The sequence below is a fragment of the Carcharhinus amblyrhynchos genome, chromosome 23 (genome assembly GCF_965287045.1).
Source record: "Carcharhinus amblyrhynchos chromosome 23, sCarAmb.v2.hapA, whole genome shotgun sequence".
Classification (NCBI taxonomy): domain Eukaryota; kingdom Metazoa; phylum Chordata; class Chondrichthyes; order Carcharhiniformes; family Carcharhinidae; genus Carcharhinus; species Carcharhinus amblyrhynchos.
Window position 1 is genome coordinate 2,707,687 of NC_137346.1, and position 24,572 is coordinate 2,732,258.

At 44.5% G+C, this 24,572-nt stretch overlaps 1 protein-coding gene across 1 annotated transcript in view; it reads right to left on the bottom strand.

Moving 5' to 3' along the window:
- Positions 1 to 24,572, bottom strand: part of aldocb (aldolase C, fructose-bisphosphate, b) — a 38,158-nt gene extending 13,586 nt beyond the window's left edge. Inside the window, exons 1-4 of the mRNA XM_080210405.1 lie at positions 24,458 to 24,572; positions 12,419 to 12,553; positions 9,584 to 9,795; positions 7,980 to 8,034 (exon numbers count right to left, since the gene is read on the bottom strand). Of these exons, the coding sequence (XP_080066531.1) occupies positions 7,980 to 8,034; positions 9,584 to 9,795; positions 12,419 to 12,530 (379 nt within the window). The 5' untranslated portion in view covers positions 12,531 to 12,553; positions 24,458 to 24,572. The remainder of the gene's footprint in view (positions 1 to 7,979; positions 8,035 to 9,583; positions 9,796 to 12,418; positions 12,554 to 24,457) is intronic.

Sequence of the window (24,572 nt, forward strand, 5' to 3'; positions counted from 1 at the left end):
CTCTCAGTTGGTTGTAAATAGATCTACTGACATTACTGAAGATCACAGGAGTTATTCCCAATGTCTTGGGCAAATTTATCCCACAGCCAACATTTTTAAAACATTAACTGGTCTTCATCTCACTGTCTGAGAGATTTCTACATTATACCAGTGATCAAAATTCTAATACACAAAATAGGCTGTAAACCTGGAGAAGCAGTGACGTAAGGTTCACACCTGGCTGAGGACTTAGTAGAAATCGTAGAATCCTGCATTGCAGAAGGAGGCCATTTGACCCATTGAATCTACACGGACCATAGTCCCACCTGAGCTCTATCCCCATAACCCCATGCATTTACATTAAAGGGCAATTAATCCACAAATCTTTGGAGTGTGGAAAGAAACCGGAGCATCTGGAGGAAACCCACACAGACATGGGGAGAAGGTGCAAACTCCACACAGACAGTCACCCGAGGCTATATGGATTTCAGTAAGGCGTTTGACAAAGTCCCTCATGGTAGACTGGTAGAAAAGGTTAAGGCTCATGGGATACAGGACAGGTATCTAGATGGATTGAAAACTGGCTAGGCAACAGGAGACAGAGAGTAGTAGTGGAAGGGTCCTTTTCTAGCTGGAGGTCTGTCACCAGTGGTGTACCGCACAGCTCAGTACTGGGACCTCTTCTGTTCGTAATATATATAAATGACTTGGAAGAGGGCATATGTGGTGAGATCAGCAAGTTTGCAGATGACACAAAGATGGCAGGATTGGCGGATAGTGAGGAGTGTCAGGTGACACAGCAGGATATAGATAGGCTGGTATACTGGGCAGATAAATGGCAGATGGAATTTAATCCTGATAGATGTGAGGTGATGCATTTTGGAAGGAATAATGTAGGGAGGAGTTACATGATAAAGGGTAGACCTATTAAGAGTATAGAAATGCTGAGGGACCTGGGAGTGCAAGTGCACAAGTCTCTGAAGGTGGCAACTCAGGTGGAGAAGGTTGCGAAGAAAGCTTACGGAATGCTAGCCTTTACAGGAAGGGGTATAGAGTATAAGAGCTGGCGTCTAATGCTACAGTTGTACAGAACGTTGGTTAGACTGCATTTGGAGTACTGCGTCCAGTTCTGGTCACCTTAGTACCGGAAGGACGTGGAGACCCTGGAGAGAGTGCAGAGGAGATTTACCAGGATGCTGCCTGGTATGGAAGGACTGGGTTATGAGGAAAGATTGGGAAAACTGGGGCTCTTTTCCTTCGAAAGACGGAGATTAAGGGGGGGATCTGATAGAGATGTATAAAATAATGAAGGGTAATGAGTAAACAGTGGCAGGCTTTTTCCTAGATTGGAGACAAATATCATGAGGGGCCACGAGCTTTGCGTGAGGGGGGAGAGGTATAATTTGGATGCTAGAGGGAGGTTTTCCACACAGAGGGTCGTGAGGGTATGGAATGCACTACCAAGTAAGGTGGTGGAGGCAGGCACACTGGACTTGTTTAAGGTTTACTTAGATAGGCACATGAGCGAAACAGGGATGGAGGGTTATAGGGGACGGTTTTAAATAAGGATCAGAGCCTCGGGACGTTCCTGGAAATCTAATGCTACGTGTATTGATGTTTTGTCTCTTTTACTCCGCAGGTGCGTCAGTCCACCTTGTTGTCTAACGAGGGGCATGCACACGGTGGGTCGTGCGTGGGCTGCTCTTGGATGTTTCGAGAGTGGCCTAGTACTTCGCGTCATTTGTGTATGCTTAAACTGGGCCAGCAGATGGGCACCACAACAGCTCAGTGACTATCACTGCTAGCTGTGCAGATACATGGATTTGGGCCAGTGTGTGGGAGTTTGCACATTCTCCCTGTGGTTGCGTGGGTTTCCTCCGAGTGCTCCAGTTTCCTCTCACACCCCAAAGATGTGCTCTTAGGCTGATTGGTGTAACAAATTGTCCCTAAATTATTCTCCCCTGAATCTGGTTTCCAATGAGGGTACCATAAGCATAGACACGGGTCAAGGGAGGGGTAGGAAAAATACATTGTTAAGATGGCAGTGCGGGCTCATTGGGCCGAAAAGGGCCTGTTTCCCGTGCTGTGTTGTTCTTTGAGGCCACAACCCAGGTCCCTGGCACTGTGAGGCAGCAATGCTAACTGTGCTGCAAATGTCACCTCTGTGGCTATGCATCCAAAATGGTGAGCTTGACACAGATGATGGTACCTCAAAGTAAGGTCATGAAAACTAGAATCAAATAAAGAGATAGAATGCTGGAAACACTCAGCTCATCAGGCAGCATCTGAAGACAGGGAGAAACAATTAGGTGGGATTCTCCAATCTCATTTGCCCCGCCTCCACTGCCAGTGAGAGTGGAGAATTTGACGCTCAGCCAAAACGCCATTCACTGCAGTGGCATCAGAGAACGTGGGCAAGGTTTGGAGTTTTCTGGCATTAACGTTTCAGGTTGATGACCTTCATCAGAATCTGCTTCTGTCTTTACGAGATGTACCTGATCTGTTAAGTATTTTCTAATTCTATTTCAAATGTACCGCTAGCCTGTAGACTACATACTGGTTGACTAGCAAACTTCCTGCCCTCACACAGAAAAACATGGCCATTTCCACTGCCAATCTCCAGGTTAATTTTCAATTTAAGCACACATAAACGAACTTATAAGTAGCATAAACATGTACCAACACTTTCAATTCACTGCAAACTCACTGTACTGATGCAGAATGTCCTTTTGCCATGAACCCTAGGCAAAAATGTTGGGGAAATAACCTGAACGGGAATATCTGCTACCAACAATGAGAAATACCACTGGATACAGCAAAAAAAAACTCATCCCCCCCCATTTATGCCAGCACTGGGTTTAGACTTGTCCCTTCCTCATTGCTCTGAAGGAGCTGACATATGTTTACATCCATCTCTAGGAGTAGTTTGCCTTTAGATATCTCAAGGGAGCAATGGCTCACAGCAGGAATTCTGGTTGCTCCCTCACCACTAACAGTGCCCATGATATAGGAAGGCAATAAAACCAAAAAAGTTTCATCCTGATCAGCCCAAATCGGAAATCAAGAGACCTTGAACCGTGGCTCACAGCCACACTAAATGCAGCATTCTTGTGAGCCAATAGGGAAGCCATGGCTTCCAGCTGACAGAAAATCATGCTTAATAATGCAACTAGAGAAGATGTGGAGATCCTTCCCTGCCTCATTTGATTTATCATTGTCACATCTTAGTGTATAGTGAAACATATTGTTTCTTGCACGCTAAACAGACAAAGCCTGTCATACTGTTCATAGGAAAGGAAATGAGAGAGTGCAGAATGTAGTGTTACAGTCATAGCTAGAGTGTAGAGAAAGATCAACTTAATGCAAAGTAAGTCCATTCAAAAGTCTGATCGCAGCAGGGAAGCTGTTCTTGAGTCAGTTGGTACGTGACCTCAGACTTTTGTACCTTTTTTCCAATAGCAGAAGGCGGACGAGAGAACGTCTGGGGTACGTGGGGTTCTTGATTATGCTGGCTGCTTCTCTGAGGCAGTGGGAAGTGTAGACAAAAATCAATGGGTGGGAGGCTGGTTTGAGTGATGGACTGGACTTTGTTCACAACCTTTTGTGGTTTATTGCAGTCTACAGCAGGAGCCATACTAAGCTGTGATAGCATTCTTTCCAGTTGTATCTATGGAAATTGGAGAGAGTTGTAGCGGACATGCCAAATTTCCTTGGTCTTCCGAAAAAGTAGAGGCATTGGTGAGCTTTCTTAACTATAGTGTCGGCGTGGGGGGACTAGGGCATATTGTTGGTAATCTGAACACCTAAACACCTGATGCTCTTGAGCATTTCTACTTTGTCCCCATTGATGTAAACAGGGCATGCCCACCACTACCTTCCTGAACTCGATGACAATCTCCTTCATTTTGTTGACATCGAGGGAAAGATTATTGTTGTCACACCAATTCAGCAGATTCTCTCTTCCCTGAACCGTGTCTCATCGTTGTTTGAGATCTGACTCTCTACAGTGGTGTCATCAGCAAACTTGAAAATCGAATTGGAGGGGAATTTGGCCACACAGTCATAGGTGTAGGAGGAGTATAGTAGGGGGCTGAGAACTCAGCCTTGAACAAAGAACAAAGAAAATAACAGCGCAGGGACAGGTCCTTTGACCCTCCAAGCCTGCACGAACCACGCTCTCCGATTTAACTAAAACCCCCTACCCTTCCAGGGACTACTCCCATCCTATTCATGTATTTTCAAGATGCCACTTAAAAGTCACTACCATATCCGCTTCTACTACCTCCCCCCACAACGAGTTCCAGGCACCCACCACTCTGTAAAAAATCTGCACCTCTTTTAAACTTTGCCCTTGCACCTTAAACCTGTGCCACCTAGTAATTCATTCTTCCATCCTGGGAAATAGCTTCTGATTATCCACTCTGTCCTCTCATACTCTTGTAGACTTCTATTAGGTCACCCCTCAATTCTGTCTTTCCAATGAGAACAAACCAAGTTTCTCCAACTTCTCCAGATAGCTGATGCCCTTCATACCAGGCAACATCCTGGTAAATCTTTTCTGTACTCTCTCCAAAGCCTCCACGTCCTTCTGGTAGTGTGGCAACCAGAATTGAACACTATATTCCAAGTGCGGCATAACTAAGGTTCTATAAAGCTGCAACATCACTTGCCAATCTTTAAACTCAATGTCCCGACCGATGAAGGCAAGCATGCCGTATGCCTTCTTGACTACTTTCTCCACCTACGTTGCCACTTTCAGTGACCTGTGTACTTGTACACCCAGATCCCTTTGCCTGTCAATACTCTTAAGGGTTCTGCCATTTGCTGTATATTTCCTATTTGGATTAGAAATTCCAAAATGCATTACCTCACATTTGTCCAGATTAAACTCCATCTGCCACCTCTCCGCCCAAGTCTCCAACTGATCTACATTCTGCTATATCCTCTGATGGTCCTCATCGCTATTCACAAATCCATCAAACTTTGTGTCATCTGCAAACTTACTAATCAATCCAGTTACATTTTCCTCCAAGTCATTTATATATATTACAAACACCAAAAGGTCCCAGCACTGATCCCTGAGGAACGCCACTTGTCACAGCTCTCCATTCAGAAATGCACCCTTCCACTGCTACTCTGTCTTCTTTGACCAAGCCAGTTTTGTATCCACCTTGCCAGCTCACCTCTGATCCCATGCAACTTCACCTTCTGCACCAGTCTGCCATGAGGGACCTTGTCAAAGGCCTTACTGAAGTCCATGTAGACAACATCCACTGCCCTACCCTCATCAATCATTACCTTCCCTTCACAAAACCATGTTGCCTCTCACTAATACATCACTTATTTCCAAGTGGGAATAAATCCTATCTCGAAGAATGCTCTCCAATAATTTCCCTACCACTGATGTAATGCTCACTGGCCTGTAATTACCTGGATTATTCTTGCTACCCTTCTTAAACAAAAGGAACAACATTGGCTACTCTCCATCCTCTGGGACCTCCCCTGTAACCAGTAAGGATACAAAGATTTCTCTCAAGCCCCAGCAATTTCCTCCCTTGCCTCTTTCAATATTCTGGGGTATATCTCATCAGGCCCTTGCGGAGTATTGGTGTTGAAGATGATCAAGGATGGTGTTGTGCATCTTTACTAAATGCGTCTCTGGGTTCGGAAGTCTAGGATCCAGTGGCAAAGGGAGAAGCTAAGCCCCAGGCCACGAAATTTGGAGATGAGTCTGGTAGGAATAATGGTATTAATGGCTGAGCTGTAGTTTATGAATAGGAATCTGACATAGGTGTTTTTGTTATCTACGTGTTCCAGGGTTGAGTGTCGGCAGGGAGATGGCATCTGCAGTGGATCCAGACAGTCTGATAGACAGGGATTGATTTGTGCCATGACTAATCTTTCAAAGCACTTCCATAAAAAAGTTAAAAGTTAAACTTATAAAAGTTTATTTATTAGTCACAAGTAAGGCTTACATTAACACAGCAATGAAGTTACTGTGAAATTTCCTAGTTGCCACACTGTGGCACCTGTTTGGGTCAATGCACCTAACCAGCACGTCTTTCAGATCGTGGGAGGAAACCACAGCACCCAGGAGGAAACACATGCAGACACAGGGAGAACATGCAAACTCCACACAGACAGTGATCCAAGCCAGGAATCAAACCCACATCCCTGGCACTGTGAGACAGCAGTACTAAATGCTGTGCCACCATGCCCAATGATGGCTGTTAGAGCCACATGGATAATAGTCATTAAGGTACATTGCCTGGCTCTTTCTTTGGTACCAGGATGATGGTCGTCCTCTTGAAGCAGGTAGAGACCTCAGACTAGCGTAAGGAGAAGTTGAAGATATCTGCAAATACCCCCACCAGCTGGTCCACATAGGACCCAAGTGCTCATCCATGTACTCCATCTGGGCCAGTTGCTTTCCATAGGTTGATTTTTGAAAAACTGCTCTGACGTCAGCAATGGTGATCTCAGATACAGGTTTGTCCAAGGCTTCTGGGATGGAGGGTGTGCTCTTGCTCAAAACAGGAGTAGAATGCATTGAGCTCATCGGGGAGGGGTGCATTGGAGCCAGCGATTTTATCTGCCTTCATCTTGTAGCCTGTTACGTCTTGCAGACCTTGCCTTGGTCAGCGGGAGTCCGTGTGGCTAGGCTGGGACTCTAGCTTGGTTCGGTATTGTCTTTTGGCATCTTTGATGGATTTCCTTAGATCGTATCTGGCTTTCTTGTGTAGGTCAGGGTCATCTGACTTGAATGCCTCAGACCTGGACTTCAGCAAGCAGTGGATATCCCTGTTCATCCATGGTTTCCAATTGGGAAACACATGGATTTGCTTCTTTTGTACACAGTCTTCTACACACTGAAGTCAGTTACTGTAGTGGCATACTCATTCAGGCTGGTCCCAGAGTTTTTAAATACTGACCAGTCTACTGATTCTAAAGTGGTCTCATTGGAGATCATTCAATTCCTCAGACCAACATTTTTGATGGATTCTCCCGTTTCTGTTTTTGCTTGTAAGCTGGGAGCAGGAGCACAGCCTGATTTGCCAAAGTGTGGGTGGGTAGTCAGCATGTTTGATATTTGTGTGGCAGTGGTCTGTGATATTTAAGCCTCTGATGGAGCAGCAGACACGTTGGTGGTACCTTGGTAGGACACTCGAGCTTTGCCTGATTGAAGTCCCTGGCCAAGATGAACAGGGCCTTGGCATGTTTCATCTCAAGGCCATTTGTGCTGGTGTATATTTCGTCCAGTGCATTCTTCACGTCCGTGTGGAGTGGGAAGTAATCTGCTGTCAGGATAACAGACGTGAACTCTCGCAAGGTAGTAGGGGTGGCATTTTAGTGTCAGTTATTTTAGGTTCAGGGAGCAGAAACTTGCCAGTGTAGCTATGTCTAGGCACCATGAGGTGTTGATTAGAAGGCTGACATCACTCCCCCATGGCTGCTCCATTTGAGAATGAAAAGTTAGTCTGGGGGCACCCATTGAATTCACGCCAAACACAGAATTAACAAGGCCACAGTCAGTTCCTTCCGAATGCAGAATTTCTCAAATGTTTCAGGAAAAAATACAGCCTGATTCTATGAAATGAAAGAACCCCAGGAATGGTTCTGAGAGGCAACTGAAAATTTTAATGGGACAAAGGAGACTTTAATCAGGGTTGGAATTGAGCTTGGTTAAAGGATTGTAGAAATTACAAGTGAATGAAAAGAACGGGGGCAGACAATAGTGATCAGCATATTCATAAATGGATGCAACTGCTTTAACATACACAAATCATGTGAACATTGTCCTTCTCTACAGTGCATCCATGTTGCAGACAATCTAGCAATCACTCCACACAATATGTCCTATTCCCTGACCGCCCTCCCCACTCCCCGATCACACTTTACAGATCCTGACTCCCCCACCCCCCATTCTAATCACAGCACACTCTTCTTCTATTCTTCCCAAATACATCAGAGATGTTGATCACATTATGCAGATGCTCTACCTTGAGTGGTGGTTTCTCCATTGGTTCCAGCCAAAGGGACAACACCTTTATCAACCTGAAAAGATACAGGACAGCTCAGTCTGAGAAGTCTTAGTTTCAAATACAACAATGATATATATAATTTATACGAATATTCAATAAAATATCTAAATTATTTTTAACAAGTGTTTGCCAGTTTTATTACAATTTTGTACCCTGCTACGTTCTGACTTTGTGCGCCATTTTGATGCTAATGCTCAGAGGACATGGATTCAGATCATACCAGGGTAGCTGGTGGAATTTAAATTCAAACAATTTTTTTTTTAAATGTGGAATACAAAGCTAGATTCAGTCACAGTGAACATGAAATTATCAGCGATTGTCATTAAAAACACATCTGTCCTTTAGGGAAGGAAATCGTCAATCTTTACCCGGTCTGGTCTACATGCGACTTCAGATCCACAGAAATATGGGTGATTGCCCTCTAAAAAGGCCTGGGAAGCCACGCCGTTCAGGCACATTAGAGATAGACAGTAAATATTGGTTTTGCCAGCAGTTCCCACATCTCAAGAAAGATTGAGCCCACATGTGAATCACTTGTATTGTTTGTTTTAGTTTGGGTTCAGGGAGATCACTGAGTCAGCTTCCACTGATCCTATTGAATGGCAGAGCAGCCTCAAGGGGTTGAGCAACCTACTCCTGTCCCTATTTCTTATGGTCTCATGATCACTTTATCTTTCCTTTCACATGGAGAAGTACCTGGCTGAAGTCTTGAATGGGCCAAGAGGCTTCATGTGTTAAACATTCTTTAAATTCTGGGTATTCTGCTTTCCTCCTACAGTCCACAAGACGTGCTTGTTAAGTGCACTGCCAATGTTAACTTCTCCCTCAGTGTACCTGAACTGGTGCCGGTATGGAGCAATAGGGATTTTCACAGTAACTTCATTACAATGTTAATGCTAGTCAACTTGTGACATTAATAAATAAACCAGGGAGGCAGGAAAATCTAGAACCAGGAGACAGTCTTAGAATAAGGAGGTAGGTCATTTAATACTGAGATGAGGAATTTCTTCACTTAAGGGTGATGAATCTTTGGGATTCTCTAGCCTGGAGGGCTATGGAAGCTCAAACATTAAGCATATTCTGGACAGAAAAAAAAAAAAAATCGATATATTTCTGGATTCCAATTACTTTGATAACTCAGAAAAATGGCATTGAGGTAGATTATCAGCCATGATCTAATTGGTGGAGCAAGCTCACTGGACTGAACGGCCTACTTCTGCTACTGTGTTCCTAAAATCCACTCTTTGGCTGAAGAAATGCCTCCTCATCCCGGTCTTAAATAGTCTACCCCAAATCCTCAGACTGTGCCCCCTAGTTTTGGACTACCTCACATCTGGGGCATCCTTTCTGTATCTACCCTCTTCAGAGAAGATGAACATTTGAAAATCTTTAGGATCAGCACAGGCAGCAACATGAAATTGAATCCAGACACATCACGTGTCAGTTCCAGTTCCCCCTTGCCCTATTCGCCTTCTCGGGAAAGAGTGCTCACTTTGCTACTCCCCAGTGAGTTTAGTCTTTTGGATTTCTCAAAGAGATGAACATACATTCTAATCACTTACCTTGATTCCTGCAACAATGTCCTTATCTTTGACCACATTTACAAAGGGTGTCCCATCATCAGTGCTCTGGTACAAAGTTTCATGAAAGAAAATGACGCCACCAATAAAACTTTGCATTCGGTCATCTGCAGTCAACAAGATCTGCCGGTAGATCCGTCGATTCTCCTCAGTGTTCTCCACACCAATCTGGTTCAGACGCTTGGCCATGCTCCCTAGGAAAAAGAACAGGAAGCTACTTAATAAAAAAAATGTACAGGCTTGGTGATGGTACTATGGATAAATGAAGAGTGGTGTAGCAATACCAGGCTACACACAGCAGGGTCTAGGTTCCATCCCAGTTTGCTCCTACCCAAAAAGAGTATTCTTTGAAAAGTACTTTCTGCGTAACCAGGATTCCCTGTTATTAATCCAATGCTAAGTTTTAGGTTTGAAACCTTAAGCCAACGATAAATGCTTGGTTGTCTTGTCTTTAGCTACAATTAGAAATATAAACTGCCAACTTACCTTGTTTCAGGAGCAGGAAAAACTCATTATTGGGAGTTTTGTGAACTACCACTAGATCACTGATTCTACTACATTCCCGACGGAGACGAACATGAGAATGTACACAGGTGAGCAAAACCCTACTGTCTCCCCAAACTAATAATGTGCGGTCAGAGAACCAAAGGGTATTAGAGAACCAAAGGGTATTGTTACTAGAGAGATGGTGCTCGACAGACTGGAGGGGCTGATTGTGGACAAGTCCCCAGGACCGGATGGAATGCATCCGAGGGTCCTGAAAGAAATGGCAGAGGTGATAGTGGATGCCTTGGTGGTTATTTTCCAGATGTCGCTGGATTCCGGGGAAGTGCCAGAAGATTGGAAAACGGCTAATGTTACGCCGTTGTTTAAGGGTGCCAGGCAAAAGGCGGGGAATTATAGGCCGGTTAGTTTAACGTCTGTTGTAGGTAAAATGTTAGAATCCGTCATCAAAGAGGAAATAGCGAGGCGTCTTGAGAGGAACTGCTTGATAAAGCAGACGCAGCACGGTTTCCTTAAAGGGAAGTCGTGTCTGACAAATTTACTGGAGTTCTATGAGGATGTGTCTAGGGCGGTGGATAGAGGAGAGCCGGTGGATGTGGTCTTTCTTGATTTTCAGAAGGCGTTTGACAAGGTACCTCGCAAGAGGTTATTACAGAAGGTCAGGGGACATGGAGTTGGGGATAGGGTGTTAGCGTGGATAGAGGACTGGTTGTCAAATAGGAGGCAGAGAGTGGGGGTCAATGGGTGCTATTCGGATTGGCGGATGGTGACTAGTGGAGTGCCTCAGGGGTCGGTGCTGGGGCCTCAGCTATTTACCATTTATATAGATGATCTGGAGGAGGGAACCGAGTGTATGGTGTCGAAATTTGCCGATGACACCAAGATTGGTGGGAAGGCAAATTGTGCGGAGGGTGGGGAGAGTCTACAGAAGGATCTAGATAGGCTGGGCGAATGGGCCAGGAAATGGCAAATGGAATTTAATGTTGGCAAGTGCGAGGTGGTCCACTTTGGTAGGAATAATGGTAGGAAGGATTATTACTTACGTGGAGAAAAACTGCAGCAGGCGACAGTGCAGAGGGACCTCGGGGTCCTTGTGCATGAGTCGCAAAAACCCAGCTTGCAGGTGCAGCAGGTGGTCAGGAAGGCGAATGGGATGCTGGCCTTCATCGCAAGGGGGATTGAATATAAAAGTAGGGAGGTCTTGCTGCGGCTGTATGGGACATTGGTGAGGCCGCAGCTGGAGTACTGTGTGCAGTTTTGGGCGCCGTACTTACGCAAGGATATTTTAGCCTTGGAGGGAGTGCAGAGGAGGTTTACTAGGCTGATGCCGGAGTTGAGGGGGTTGAGCTATGAGGAGAGGCTGAATAGATTAGGCTTGTACTCGTTAGAGTTTAGAAGAATGAGGGGAGATCTCATTGAGACGTATAAGATGACGAATGGGATGGATAGGATAGAGGTGGAGAGACTCTTCCCGCTCAGAAAGGATAGTAGGACTAGGGGGCATAGCCTCAAGATAAAGGGGGGGTGCGGTTTAGAACAGAGTTGAGGAGGAACTTCTTCAGTCAAAGGGTGGTGAATCTCTGGAATTCTCTGCCCGTTGAAGTGGTGGAGGCTGCCTCGCTAAATATTTTTAAGACGCGGGTTGATGGGTTTTTGATGAGAGAGGGGATTAAGGGTTATGGGGAGAGGGCGGGAATGTGGAACTGAGCCACGACAGATCAGCCATGATCTTATTGAATGGCGGGGCAGGCTCGAAGGGCTAGTTGGCCTACTCTTGCTCCTATTTCTTATGTTCTTATGTTCTTATTCTGATTAAAAGCAGATCACTATCAGCTGTGCAGATCTTCAAAGGTTCCAATTGCTTCAAGGCACATTTTATCCCTGTAGAGAACTCACTGCCCAAAACAGACAAAAAGACTTCATATTGGTTAACTCAGAAGCTGCAGCGATGTGTTGTTAAACCCATGTGAAAGCTCAGCCAAGGACACTAGACCCAGGGTTGGATTAGGGTATATGTTGTTGAATTAATTAGTTTGCCTAAATGGGCACTTTTGATACCCTCCCATTTAACATGCTATGGATCAGAAAGGAGTTCCTCAAAAATAGACAGAGACCAAGGAGGTGGGGGTGTTTATTGATGAGAATTGTGTAAGTGTGTCTTTTGTACAGTTGCTCAACCTTTTGGCCCACACAGTAATTTGTTAGCTTGTCTGCTCAGTCGCAATAAGAAATCTGTTAAATGTGCACCTGCTTATACAATCTTCCCCTTACCAATAACCCATAAACAAGAAAGCAAAGGCAGCAAACACTAACCCACAGACTCATCAGCAGCTAAAATGCCCTTCCCTGGGGCAATAATCTTCAAAGCAATCTCAGATAGCTCCTTCTTCTGGGCTGGGGTGAGTGCAGGATATTGGTGTGTCATCTTCTAACTATGTGTGGTCAAGTCTGTAAGAAAGAAACGGTTAAAAAAAAAAATCATAGATCACTCTCATATCAGTAAATCAACACAGAGCCCTTCATGCCCATTATCCAGCAACAGTACTAAAGACTTATGCTCCAGAACTTTCTGTACCCCAGACCAACTGTTCCAGTACAGCTACAAAACCAGCCTCTACAAAGCAAGTGTGGAAAATTGCTCAGGTACGTCCTGTGCACAAAAGGTCGGACAAATCCAACCCGGTCAATTACCGCCCCATCAGTCTACTCTCGATCGTCAGCAAAGTGATGGAAAGGGTTGTTGACCATGCCATCGAGCAGCACCTGCTCACTGATGCTCAGTTTGGGTTCTGCCAGATCTTCTGATCTCATTACAGGTTTGGCTCAAACATGGACAAAAGAGCTGGAATCCAAAGGTGAGGAGAGGGTTACTGTCCTTAGCATGAAGGTAGCATTTGACCAAGTCTGGTATCAAGGGGCCCTAGCAATACTGAAGTCTATAGGAATCACGGTTTGCGGGGGGCAGGGGAGCAGATGGAAACTCTCCACTGCTTGGAGTCATACCTAACACCGGGGAGGTGGTGAAAGATCAATCATTTCAGCTCCAGGACATTACTGCAGGAGTTCCTTGGAGTTGTGTCGTAGGCCCAACCACATTCAGCTGATTTCTCAATGACCTTCCCTCCATCATAAGGTCAGGAGTGGAGATGTTTGCTACTGAATACACAATGTTCAGCACCATTCACAACTTCTCAGATATTGAAGCAGTCCATGTCCAAAATGCAGCAAGATATGGACAATAGCCAGGATCGGGCTAAAGTAGCAAGCAGCATTTGTGTCATACAACGATCATCTCCAACAAGAGAATCTAACCATTGCCCCTTGATATCAATGGAATTAGCATCACTGAATCCCCCATTATCAACATCCTGGAGCTTGCCCCTGGCTAAAAACTAAACTAAATACTGTGGTTCCAAGAGCAGGTCAGAGGCTGGGAATCCTGCAGTGAGTAACTCACCTCCTGACTCTCAAAAGCTTATCTACCATCAACAAAGCACAAGTGAGGAGTGTGATGGACTACTCGCCATTTGTTTGCATGACTGCAGCTCCAACAACACTTGAAGCTGAACACCATGCATGATTCGCATTCCATCCAGTACCTAACATCTACTCCCCCACCATCAATACATAGTAGCACCAGTGTGCACCATCTATAGGATGCACTACAGGAACTCACCACAGCCCCTTAAAAGCACCTTCCAAACCCACAACCACCACCATTAAGACAGACAAGGGCAGCTGACGCATGGAAACACCACTGCCTGGAAATTCCTCCAAGTCACTCATCATCCTGACTTGGAAATATGTTGGCATTCCTTCACTGTCACTGGATCAAAATCCTGGAAGTCCCTTCTTAGTAGCATTATGAGTGTACCTACACCATAATGGATTCCAGTAGTTCAAGAAGTCAACTCACCACCACAAAGGCAATTAGGAATGGAAAATAAATGCTGACCTAGCCAGCCATGTCCACATTCATAAGAACATAAGAAATAGGAGCAAGAGTAGGCCATCTGGCCCTTCGAGCCTGCCCCGCCATTCAATAAGATCATGGCTGATCTGTCGTGGCTCAGTTCCACATTCCCGCCCTCTCCTCATAACCCCTAATCCCCTCTCTTATCAAAAACCCATCAACCCGCTTCTTAAAAATATTTAGCGAGGTAGCCTCCACCACTTCAACGGGCAGAGAATTCCAGAGATTCACCACCCTTGGAGTGAAGAGGTTCTTCCCCCAACTCCGTTCTAAACTGCCCCCCCTTTATCTTGAGGCTGTGCCCCCTAGTCCTACTGTCCTTTCTGAGCGGGAAGAGTCTCTCCACCTCTATCCTATCCATCCCACTCATCATCTTATACGTCTCAATGAGATCTCCCCTCATTCTTCTAAACTCTAACAAGTACAAGCCTAGTTTATTCAGCCTCTCCTCATAGCTCAACCCCCTCAACTCCGGCATCAGCCTAGTAAACCTCCTCTGCACTCCCTCCAAGGCCAAAATATCCTTGCGTAAGTACGGCGACCAAAACTGCACACAGTACTCCAGCTGCGGCCTCACCAATGTCCTATACAGCCGCAGCAAGACCTCCCTACTTTTATATTCAATCCCCCTCGCTATGAAGGCCAGCATCCCATTCGCCTTCCTGACCAGCTGCTGCACCTGCAAGCTGGGTTTTTGCGACTCATGCACAAGGACCCCGAGGTCCCTCTGCACTGTCACCTGCTGCAGTTTTTCTCCACGCAAGTAATAATCCTTCCTACCATTATTCCTACCAAAGTGGACCACCTCGCACTTGCCAACATTAAATTCCATTTGCCAGTTCCTGGCCCATTCGCCCAGCCTATCTAGATCCTTCTGCAGACTCTCCACACCCTCCGCACAATTTGCCTTCCCACCAATCTTGGTGTCATCGGCAAATTTCGACACCATACACTCGGTTCCCTCCTCCAGATCATCTATATAAATGGTAAATAGCTGAGGCACTCCACTAGTCACCATCCGCCAATCCGAACAGCACCCATTGACCCCCACTCTCTGCCTCCTATTTGACAACCAGTCCTCTATCCACGCTAACACCCTACCCCCAACTCCATGTCCCCTGACCTTCTGTAATAACCTCTTGCGAGGTACCTTGTCAAACGCCTTCTGAAAATCAAGAAAGACCACATCCACCGGCTCTCCTCTATCCACCGCCCTAGACACATCCTCATAGAACTCCAGTAAATTTGTCAGACACGACTTCCCCTTAACGAAACCGTGCTGCGTCTGCTCTATCAAGCAATTTCCCTCAAGATGCCTCGCTATTTCCTCTTTGATGACGGATTCTAACATTTTACCTACAACAGACGTTAAACTAACCGGCCTATAATTCCCCGCCTTTTGCCTGGCACCCTTCTTAAACAACGGCATAACATTAGCCGTTTTCCAATCTTCCGGCACTTCCCCCAAATCCAGCGACGTCTGGAAAATAACCACCAAGGCATCCACTATCACCTCCGCCATTTCTTTCAGAACCCTCGGATGCATTCCATCTGGTCCTGGGGACTTGTCCACAATCAGCCCCTCCAGTCTGTCGAGCACCACCTCTCTAGTAACAGTAATGTCATCGAGACCCTCCAGTCCTACCACCTTTCCATCTCTAACACCCGGCAAATTATTCACGTCCTCCTCCGTGAAGACCGAAGCAAAAAAGTCATTCAAGACCTCAGCCATTTCCCCATCCCCTACCACTAAGTCCCCCTTCTCATCCTCCAAGGATGATATTCATTCCCTAAATGAATAACAAAAAAATCCATTCACAACCCCTCAGATACTGAAGCCTTCTGGTGTCCGTATTCAGCAAGACCTGGATAGCATTCAGGCTTGGGACTGATGGTGAATGTAACTCGCCACTCGTGGTAATGACCATCCCCAACAAGAGAGAATCTAACCATCTCCTCTTGATATTCAATGACATTACCACCACAAAATCCCCCACTATCAACATACTAGAACTTACAACTGACCAGAAGCTGAACTAGACAAGCCAGATAAAAGCTATGGCTACACCAGCTGGTCAGAAGCTAGGACTTCTGCAGACAGTAACTCACCTCCCTACTCCCCAAGCCCAGCTCCACATGTACAAGTCAAAAGCATGATGGGATACTCTCCATTTACCTGGATGAATCCAGCTCCAATAACACTGAAGAGGAGGACAAAGCAGTCATCTTGGTTGGCAGATGATCTACCACCTCTCACTCCCTCCACAACAGGGGCACAGCAGTGCATACCATCGCAGAGATGCATTACAACAACGCACCACTACTCTTTTGACAGCACCTTCTAGACTCATGATCCCTACCATCTAAAAAGGACAAAAGGTAGCAGATGCATGGTAACACCACCACTTGCAAGTTCCCCTCCTTATCACACACCATTTTGACTTGGAAATATAATCGGCATCTTTCGCTGTCGCTGGATCAAAATCCTGGAACTCCCTCCCTAACAGCACTGTGGACTCCCTGGTTAACAAACCCTGCGGAGTACCTACCCCACACAGTCTGCAGTGGTTCAAGGTGACAAATCCCCAGCAACTTCAAGATAATTGAGGATAGATGCTAGCCTAGCCAGCAATGCCCACATCTAGTGAACAAACAAAAATGAATTCTCTGCCTTTCCTATCAGAATTTTAAAAATAAATTAAATTTATCCTACTTGGCACTTATACATTTTTGGTAGCTATTGAGAGTTCTCATGACAACAAAAAGCAAATCTAATGCTGTCAGCAGGAATGCTGACAGAGCGGGCTGGTATTTACAGTTCCAGGGGTGGGGAAACTCGGTGTTGAAAAAGAGTAAAATAATTTAATAAGTGATATAGAAAAACTGATTCCTCTGAAGGGATCAACAGGAATCTAAAATTGGAACTTGGCTATTCAGGAGAGAAATCTGTTTAGTTGCTTTGCCATGGAGTAGAGGTGGCTACGGTCTTTCGTATCATAGCAAGAGTGTTACTAACTTTGTTGGCAAAGCCAGTCTTTAATACAGGTCAGTACCAAGCGACATGTTGGAATGAGTGGTGTCAAACTCTCACGCTGTTGCCTTGTTTATACTGACCATATTTGACATGGGGAAAGGGGAGCATGATGGTTTTCTGTTTCCTTGCTCTTTCGAGAGGATTCTCTAGCTGGCACCAATCAACTTATGTTCTCTGTATCTTCACTGTCAGATCTGCCATTACCTATCCTGATGGTTAACGCTTCCAAAGTTTTCCCCCACTTCCTCTCTATGTAACTTCCACCAGACATGCCAGTAAGGTGCATTGGCCATGCTAAATTCTCCTTCAGTGTACCCGAACAGGCACCAGAATGTGGTGACTGGAGGATTTTAACAGTAATTTCATTGCAGTGTTAGTGTAAGCCTACTCGATTTGATTTATCATTGTATGCTAACCCATGTGCAATGAAAAGTATTATTTTTTGCGCACTATACAGACAAAGCATACCATTCATAGAGAACAAAATGAGAGAGTGCAGAATGTAGTGTTGTCATACTGGGGTGTAGGGTGTACTGGTGACATTAAAAAATAAACTTATAATCTCAGCATGGGACACTCAGTGGGTATTACCAACCAGGCCAGCTGGACCTGGATCTCTCAATGGACAGATCAGCCAGATACCGTACCACCCAATATGAACCAGTAGTCTCAGAGCATCAGCTTAGATTATTAGTTCAGTAGCATTATGGGTGGCATCACTATGCTGGTGCAAACAGAAAACACTTTTTCACTCACACAGCAGGATGTTCTCCAAAATGTACCTGGTGGATGGTGTTCTCAAATGAGATGATGGCATCTGTGTCAATGATCCAGCATGTCTTGCAGAGGCTGCTGTGGCAGGGTTGTGTGGTGTCGTGGTCACTGTTCTCCTGAATGCTGGATAGTTTGCACTATCAAATAAACCTGTTGGACTTTAACCTGGTGGTGTTGTGAGACTACTTACTGTGCCTACCCCAGTCCAATGCCGGCAACTCCACGCCATTACTTCACAACAGCATTGTCTGACAAGATTTGACACTGAACCATGCAAGTAGATTTTGGAACAGATCACCAAAACTTTGGTCAAAATGGTTGGTTTTAAGAAGCATTTAAAAAGGAAGAATGTGATGATGAGGTTTAGAGAGGGAATGCCAGAGCTTAAGGCACAGGCAGCTAAATTCGTAGCCAACAAAGCTACGACAATTAAGATCAGAGATGTCCCTTTGGGCTAAGATCAAGGTAAGCATTTAGAGTAGCTAATGAGGTTAAACTAAGGCTACACCTGATACAATTTTTTAAAGCCATCTTGGCCTTTTGACTAAGATGAAGCTCAAATTGAGCCCTGGAGCAAGTGTAATCCTGTCAGCTTGGACCTTTTTTTGATCAAGCCCAAGATAGGATGTATATCCCTGTCTTGTCTTGGGTCTGGTCTGCCCGTCAAGTGGGGATTCTGCATGGACTTAATTGGCTTTTTGAGTAGGAATAAAAAGGTATCAAAAAAGATTAAAATCAGATGTCGAAGAGGGAGGGTAGAAGGTTGTAGGCCTGTGGAGGTTACATGGAGAGGAAGGGGACAAAACTGTGGAAGCATTACCTATCTGGATTTATTACTCAGTCTTATCACTCATTCTTTAGCCATTTCTTTGCTCCCTCTGTTAATCTGTAATATTTTGGGTTCCACATCCAATTTGCTGATTTGTAATTTCTTAGGTTATGTCTGATTTGCTTGATGTTTCCAGTTTTACTTTTGAAGTCTCATTTCTCTCCCCGGCTAAAAAATATCAGAAGACAGAATTATGACCAGGGCCCCAGATCACAGCCCTTGGAAATGTGGTTCAATATAGAATCATAATCCTCGGACAGATATACAGGACAAGCTTAGTTTTTTAAAAAACTAAAATTAAAAAGCTTAATTTCTTCCTCTGCACCCCAGCATTCTGTAGAATCTGTAAACAGGAAAACATTATCTCAGCCCTAAATGAAAGAGTTGAGAAGGTGTTGATTTTGAAACAAGGATTTGGATTTGTATATTGGCTCTGCAGCTTGGAACATGTTGCAATTCTTACAGCTGGACAATGGTTCTTTCTGTCCTACCCACCATGCTCACTTAAAATTTATTGACTCTGGTTCCCTTCCCCCTCCCATTCATCACAGGCGTGACTAGCAATGGCTCAACATTGCTCTGTGTAATTGAAATCTCCCTCATTAATAAAAGATCACCCGTTCTCTCCAGGCACCAGTATACAGACAGATGCTCAGAGGCAGACATTTTACTTTTTCCCTGCAAAACAGGTTTGCCACTGATTGTCATCCTTGTATGTTCACTGAGGAGGATGATACAAGGTTGTGCTTTATTCTCTTATCAGCTAAACTTTCCTGAAAAACAAACTCTCAGTTTCACAAACAGAGAAGAGTGAAGTGATCCATTAGCCGAAGCAAAAATCACATGGGGATGGATTACTTGGATCAAATACAATTTGCTAACAAGTCATCACACACCAATAGAGCAAGAACTTGCATTTATATTGTGCTCTTGAATTTAGTGGACCATCCCAATGCACTTCACGGGACCATTGTCAAACAAAACTCACTAAGTCACAAAATTATTTTAGGATAGATGACTAAAAGCTTGTGGTAGACTTTAAGAGGTATCTTACATGGAGGAGAGAGAGGCAGAGTGTTTTAGGGAAGGAATTCAAAAGACTGAGGCAGCTAAAGGAACAATTGCCAATAGCAGAGTGATTAAAACGGAGGATGTGGCTAGAATTGGAGGAGTACAGAGATCACAGTTAGGATGGACGATTATAGAGGTAGCCGGTCAAATCATTTGAAAACATGGATGACAATTTTATAATTGAGGCATTGCCAGAGTACTGGGGTGATGGACGAATGAGACTTGGGGATGAGTTAGGAAATGGGCAGCAGAGTTTTGGATGGGTCAAGTTCATGGAGAGTGGAAGATGGAAGAATGGGCAGGAAAGCATTGGAATAGTCGAGTTTGGAGTTAACAAAGGCATGGATGAGGATTTCAGCAGCAGATGAGCTGCAGATCAGGTGGAGTTGGGCAGTGTTAGACATGGAAATAGTAAAGAGCTGGTTATGGAGTAAATGAGTTTGGTAGCTCATCTCAGCATCAAATGTGACACTAAGAATGTGAAGAGTCTGGTGAAACTCACAGCTGCCAAGGAGAGGAATGGAGTTGGTGTCCATGGAATGGAATTTATGAAGACAATGGTTAGATTGTCCTAATATCTAGTTGGAGTAAATTTCTGCTCATTTACAACAATGTTAGACAAACAGATTAATCAATCATAGACCTTGGGGGAGGGGGAGGGTGTCAAAACAGGTGGAGGATATGCCCCTGTATATGGAGACAAAGTAGAAATGGTCAAAAGCTTCAGGTTTTTAGGTGTCCAGATCACCGACAACCTGTCCTGGTCCCCTATGCTGACACTATAGTTAAGAAAACCCACGAACGCCTCTACTTTCTTGGAAGGCTAAGGAAATTTGGCTTGTCTGCTATGACTCTTGCCAACTTCTACAAATGCACCACAGAAAGCATTCTTTCTGGTTGTATCTCAGCTTGGTATGGCTCCTGCTCTGCCCAAGACCGCTAGAAAATACAAAGAGTCACATGTATTAGTATATCGTGAAAAGTATTGTTTATTGTGCACTATTAAGACAAAGCATACTGTTCATATACTATGATAGAGTCACGAATGAATCCCAGTCCATCACACAAACCAGCCTCTCATCCGTTGACACAGTCTATGCTTTCCCCTGCCTCGATAAAGCAAGCTGCATAATCAAGTACCCCACACACCCCAGATTTACTCTTTTCCACCTTCTTTCATCAGGAAAAGGATACAAAAGTCTGAGGTCACGTACCAACCGACACAAGAACAGCTTCTTCCCTGCTGCCATCAGACTTTTGAATGGACCTACGTCATATTAAGTTGATCTTTCTCTACACTCTAGCTATGACTGCAATACTACATTCTGCACTCTCTCCTTTCCTTCTATATGAACAGTATGCTTTGTCTTAATAGTGCACAATAAACAATACTTTTCACAGTATACTAATACGTGACAATAAATTTAATCACATCATTAAATTTCCAGCATCACCAGCAAGTTCTATACCTACCAGAATTTCATCCTGCTGTCACAGCTTAGCAACTCTCCAAACAACTCTTAAATTTGAACAAAGCCTCATTGTTCTACAAAATTTAGAAGATATAGGGAAAAAAAAATAAATCAAAAAGGGCTAGGAGAGAAATGGCTTGGAGAGTGGGGGATAGAGATGACAAGGGGCATGTGTAAATGAAGTGCGCACTGACATGCATAGCAGGCCTTGAAACCCTCATGGAAAATCCAACTGAAAAACCGGTTAGTTTGTTAACCTACTCAGCAGTGGTTTGCCATTGCCTTCCAGTCAGGGCTAGAATGTTGACGCAGATTCCAAATTTACCTCAGTCAAAGTGGGAATTGAACCTGTGCTGTTGGTGTTATGAAGAACATGCTAACACAAATTGAGCTAACTGGCCCCCACTAAAGTACAAATATCCAAAGTTTCAATATTTGGTTTTACTGTGTGCAGGTAGAGTGAAGTCAAGAATCATTTGGACATCAAATTTTACCCAGCAGCAGTGGATAGATCAATTGTATTTAACAACCTTTTGCAGTGGGTGCTGAGTAAATGGGATAGATTACCCATGCTACCAAATTTAATGCAGTACAATCATAAGACAATGAGACAGATTTGGCAGAGAAAGCAAACTAAGCAGCAAGCAGTGTAGGCAGACCAGACGGCTCAGTTTCCTTTCCTATACATTACCCACATTCCGACCTATTCAATGCAGTACCTCAAAATGATTCAACTTCAGCCTGATCCTGTAGTCATTATGTTTAAAATCAAAAAAGGCATCTTGTCACCTCATCTACAAAAACATTCGTTCTCCCTTATCTCAGCAACTGTCTGCAGGTGACTGCAGATGTCCTTGTGGTTTAGATGCCAAAAGTGCTGACGTGTGATTTAGCCTCCGCTCGCACTTCATCTTCACTGACTCTCAAGGTCATGCAGATAAAATCAAAAACATGTCTGGAACATTCGGACTTATTCCCCACCAACTACAGCAAGGCAAGGGGAAAGGTAATAGTTACTGAACACTGCAGATTAGATTTACACAAGATTTCCAAAAGGGTCCTCATCATATCCAGTATAGAATAGGAAACATTAACAAATTGATATTCATGTTCTTCAGATGAAGTGAATTTGAAATGACCATACTTTGTGGAACACATCCATTAACCCATGCTAACTGCCAAATAATTCTCAGGCAGACCGCATAAAGCTTGGGGTAACAAGTTGTCTGGGGCAATAGGAGTGTCACTCTTGATATTGGCAGGAAAGTAACAACTTACTCAAGTCATTGTAATAAGTTCACTCTACATCTAACCCCCTGCCGTACCTATCCTGGGAGTGTTTGATGGGGACAGGGAGCTTTACTCTGTATCTAACCCCTTACTGTACCTGTCCTGGGAGTGTTTGATGGGCATGATGTGGAGATGCCAGTGTTGGACTGGGGTAAACACAGTGAGAAGTCTTACAATATCAGGTTAGAGTCCAACAGGTTTTTTTGGTAGCAAACACCACTAGCTTTCGGGGCTCTGCCCCTTCATCAGGTGAGTGGGGAGTTCTCATCACAAACAGGGCACATAAAGACACACACTCAGTTTACAGAATACTGATTAGAATGTGAGTTTTTACAGCTAATCAAGTCTTAAAAGGTGCAACGTGAGTGGAGATAGCATTAAGCATAAGTTAAAAGAGATGTGTATTGTCTGCAGACAGGACAGTAAGTGAGATTTTGCAAACCCAAGCAAATCATGGGGGTTACAGATAGCATGACATGAACTCAAGATCCCGATTGAAGCTGTCCTCGTGTGCGGAACTTGGCTATCAGTCTCTGCTCTGTCACGTGTCATGAAGACCGCCTTGGAGAATGCTTACCTTAAGATCAGAGGCCGAATGCCTGTGACTGCTGAAGTGTTCGCCAACAGGAAGAGAACAGTCTTGCCTGGTGATTGGCAAGTGGTGTTCATTCATCCGTTGTCGTAGGTCTGCAAGAGGATGTACCGTGTACCTGGTGGATGGTGTTCTCACATGAGACAATGTCATACTCTTGCAACTTGGCCAACGTTGTCTACCTGATAAGCTGCAGGAAAGGATGTCCTGAGGCACGGTACATTGGGGAGACCATGCAGACGCTACGATAACGGATGAATGAACATCACTCGACAATCAGGCAAGACTGTTCTCTTCCTGTTAGCGAACACTTCAGCGGTCACAAGCATTCGGCCTCTGATTTTCAGGTAAGCATTCTCCAAGGTGGCCTTCATGACACATGACAGCACAGAGTCACTGAGCAGATAGCCAAGTTCCGCACACATGAGAACGGCCTCAACCGGGATCTTGGATTCATGTCACACTATTTGTAACCCCCATGACTTGCAAAATCTCACTGTCCTGTCTGGAGACAATACACATCTCTTTAACCTATGCTTAACGCTATCTCCACTCACATTGTCTGCACCTTTTAAGACTTGATTAGCTGTAAAGACTCACATTCTAATCAGTATTCTGTAAACTGAGTGTGTGTCTTTATATGCCCTATTTGTGATCAAAACTCCCCACTCACCTGACAAAGGGGCAGAGCCCCGAAAGCTAGTGGCGTTTGCTATTAAATAAACCTGTTGGACTTTAACCTGGTATTGTGAGACTTCTTACTATGCTTGGTGGGGACAGTGTAAAGGGAGCTTTACTCTGTATCTAAGTCCGTACTGTACTTGTCCTGGGGGTGCTTGATGGGGACAGTATAGAGGGAGCCACATGGACATTACACGCAACGACTAGTATATATTGTGCAGCATTCACTCTGCTAGTTTCTAATAATGATGTTGTGGAAAGGTCTTTGGATACAGCGGCAGGTTTCAGTGTGGGTGATGTTGTGCTCCATAGAATGCTGTTCGGTCTGTCTGTCTTCAATGCCGACTTCGTTAATCTTTAATCATTAAAGTCAAAATTCACAAGCATTTCAATGATAAATAATTAATAATCACATTAAATTGAAACACTAACTGGACGACCACGGCCACCGACAGCAAATCACTCTAAAGCCATCTTCCCCCGACAACAATAGTAAATTAAACGCAATTATTTCCAGTTGAATTGAAACCACTGCAATGCGAAGTGTGGTCAGCCACCAAGAATTAATTATCAAACGCCGTTTCTAAACTGGTAATAAATACACATAGAGGACCCCCAACCCAATCTGCTTCTCACCAAAAAGAACTCCGTCTTCACTCTACCAGTCTGTCTGTGTGTCTCACTCCAACTCCAATTCTGCTCCGAGTCTCCAACCGGATTTGCCCTTAATGCGGTTTTCTACGCTCCGCCT